General features: G+C 36.6%; 1 protein-coding gene across 1 annotated transcript in view; it reads right to left on the bottom strand.

Annotated features, from left to right (window-relative positions):
* LOC121814602 (laminin subunit alpha-3-like) overlaps nt 1-943 on the bottom strand; it is a 3,702-nt gene that overhangs the window by 546 nt on the left and 2,213 nt on the right. The window contains exons 5-7 of the mRNA XM_042221335.1: nt 828-931; nt 162-206; nt 10-76 (exon numbers count right to left, since the gene is read on the bottom strand). Of these exons, the coding sequence (XP_042077269.1) occupies nt 10-76; nt 162-206; nt 828-931 (216 nt within the window). The remainder of the gene's footprint in view (nt 1-9; nt 77-161; nt 207-827; nt 932-943) is intronic.

Here is a 943-nt window from a genome sequence, read left to right as displayed (position 1 = left end):
TGTTTCAGCCAAACCAGATCATCATCCATCTTCTCCGAGTCCACCAGCAAAGTGTAAGTACAGCTGTCACACTCTGCTGGTAAAGGCAAGATGAAATGTAGTGAGTCTTAGTTTTATAGGTCAAAACACGACTGCAAGATGAACTTTCAACACAGACTCACCATGACAGTGATCCCCACAGTTACTATTACCCGATGTGATGCACTCTGTTGAAAGGAAAAAATAGTTAAGTTGGATCTCATCACATGAAGGCCACTTTAGCTGTCATATTAGCCCATGTATGCAAATCCATATATGGCTATACAGGCTACAAAAATATACAGTAAGTATAAGTAAGTTGTAGGAAATCAAACAAACAACAAACAACCAAAAATACATAAATAAATAAATACAATTTCATTTAAAATGTATATATACAATAATATAAATTTTATGCAGTAAATAACTAAAATTACATCAAGAACATGTAATTAAATTAGATGCTGAGGAGCATGCCCGAGAAATATGAGAAGAATTGAAAGCAGACCTTCATTAAAGCAAAATAAATTGCAACCAGACACTCTGTACCCATGGAGGTCATGTTTAGTCTCTCACAGCTCAATGACTACAGACACCGTCCTTCAGCAATGTTTTCCCTCTATGTTACTGAGTGGTGATTTCCTCAGCTGTATTTGTAGACTATACATTACAGATGCATTGCAAAGTGAACCTGGAGAAAAAATCGGTGCACTTCTGGCCTAAAGGGATTGAGATCTTTTTTTTCTCAATGAGTAATTATCTATTTATTCATTACTTATTATGTATTTCTTTATTGCATAAATAGTCACCTCCAGTCAGAGAATCACACATGTTCAAACCATTCTTCTTGCAGTTGCAGGGCTTGCACATGCCCCCATGCACCATGGGATTGCCATAATAACCAAATGCACATCTTAAAAGGGGG

Source organism: Haplochromis burtoni, unplaced genomic scaffold, assembly GCF_018398535.1.
Source record: "Haplochromis burtoni strain Fernald_Lab_line unplaced genomic scaffold, NCSU_Asbu1 Contig_65, whole genome shotgun sequence".
Lineage (NCBI taxonomy): Eukaryota > Metazoa > Chordata > Actinopteri > Cichliformes > Cichlidae > Haplochromis > Haplochromis burtoni.
This window is presented reverse-complemented; position numbering and strand designations above follow the sequence as displayed.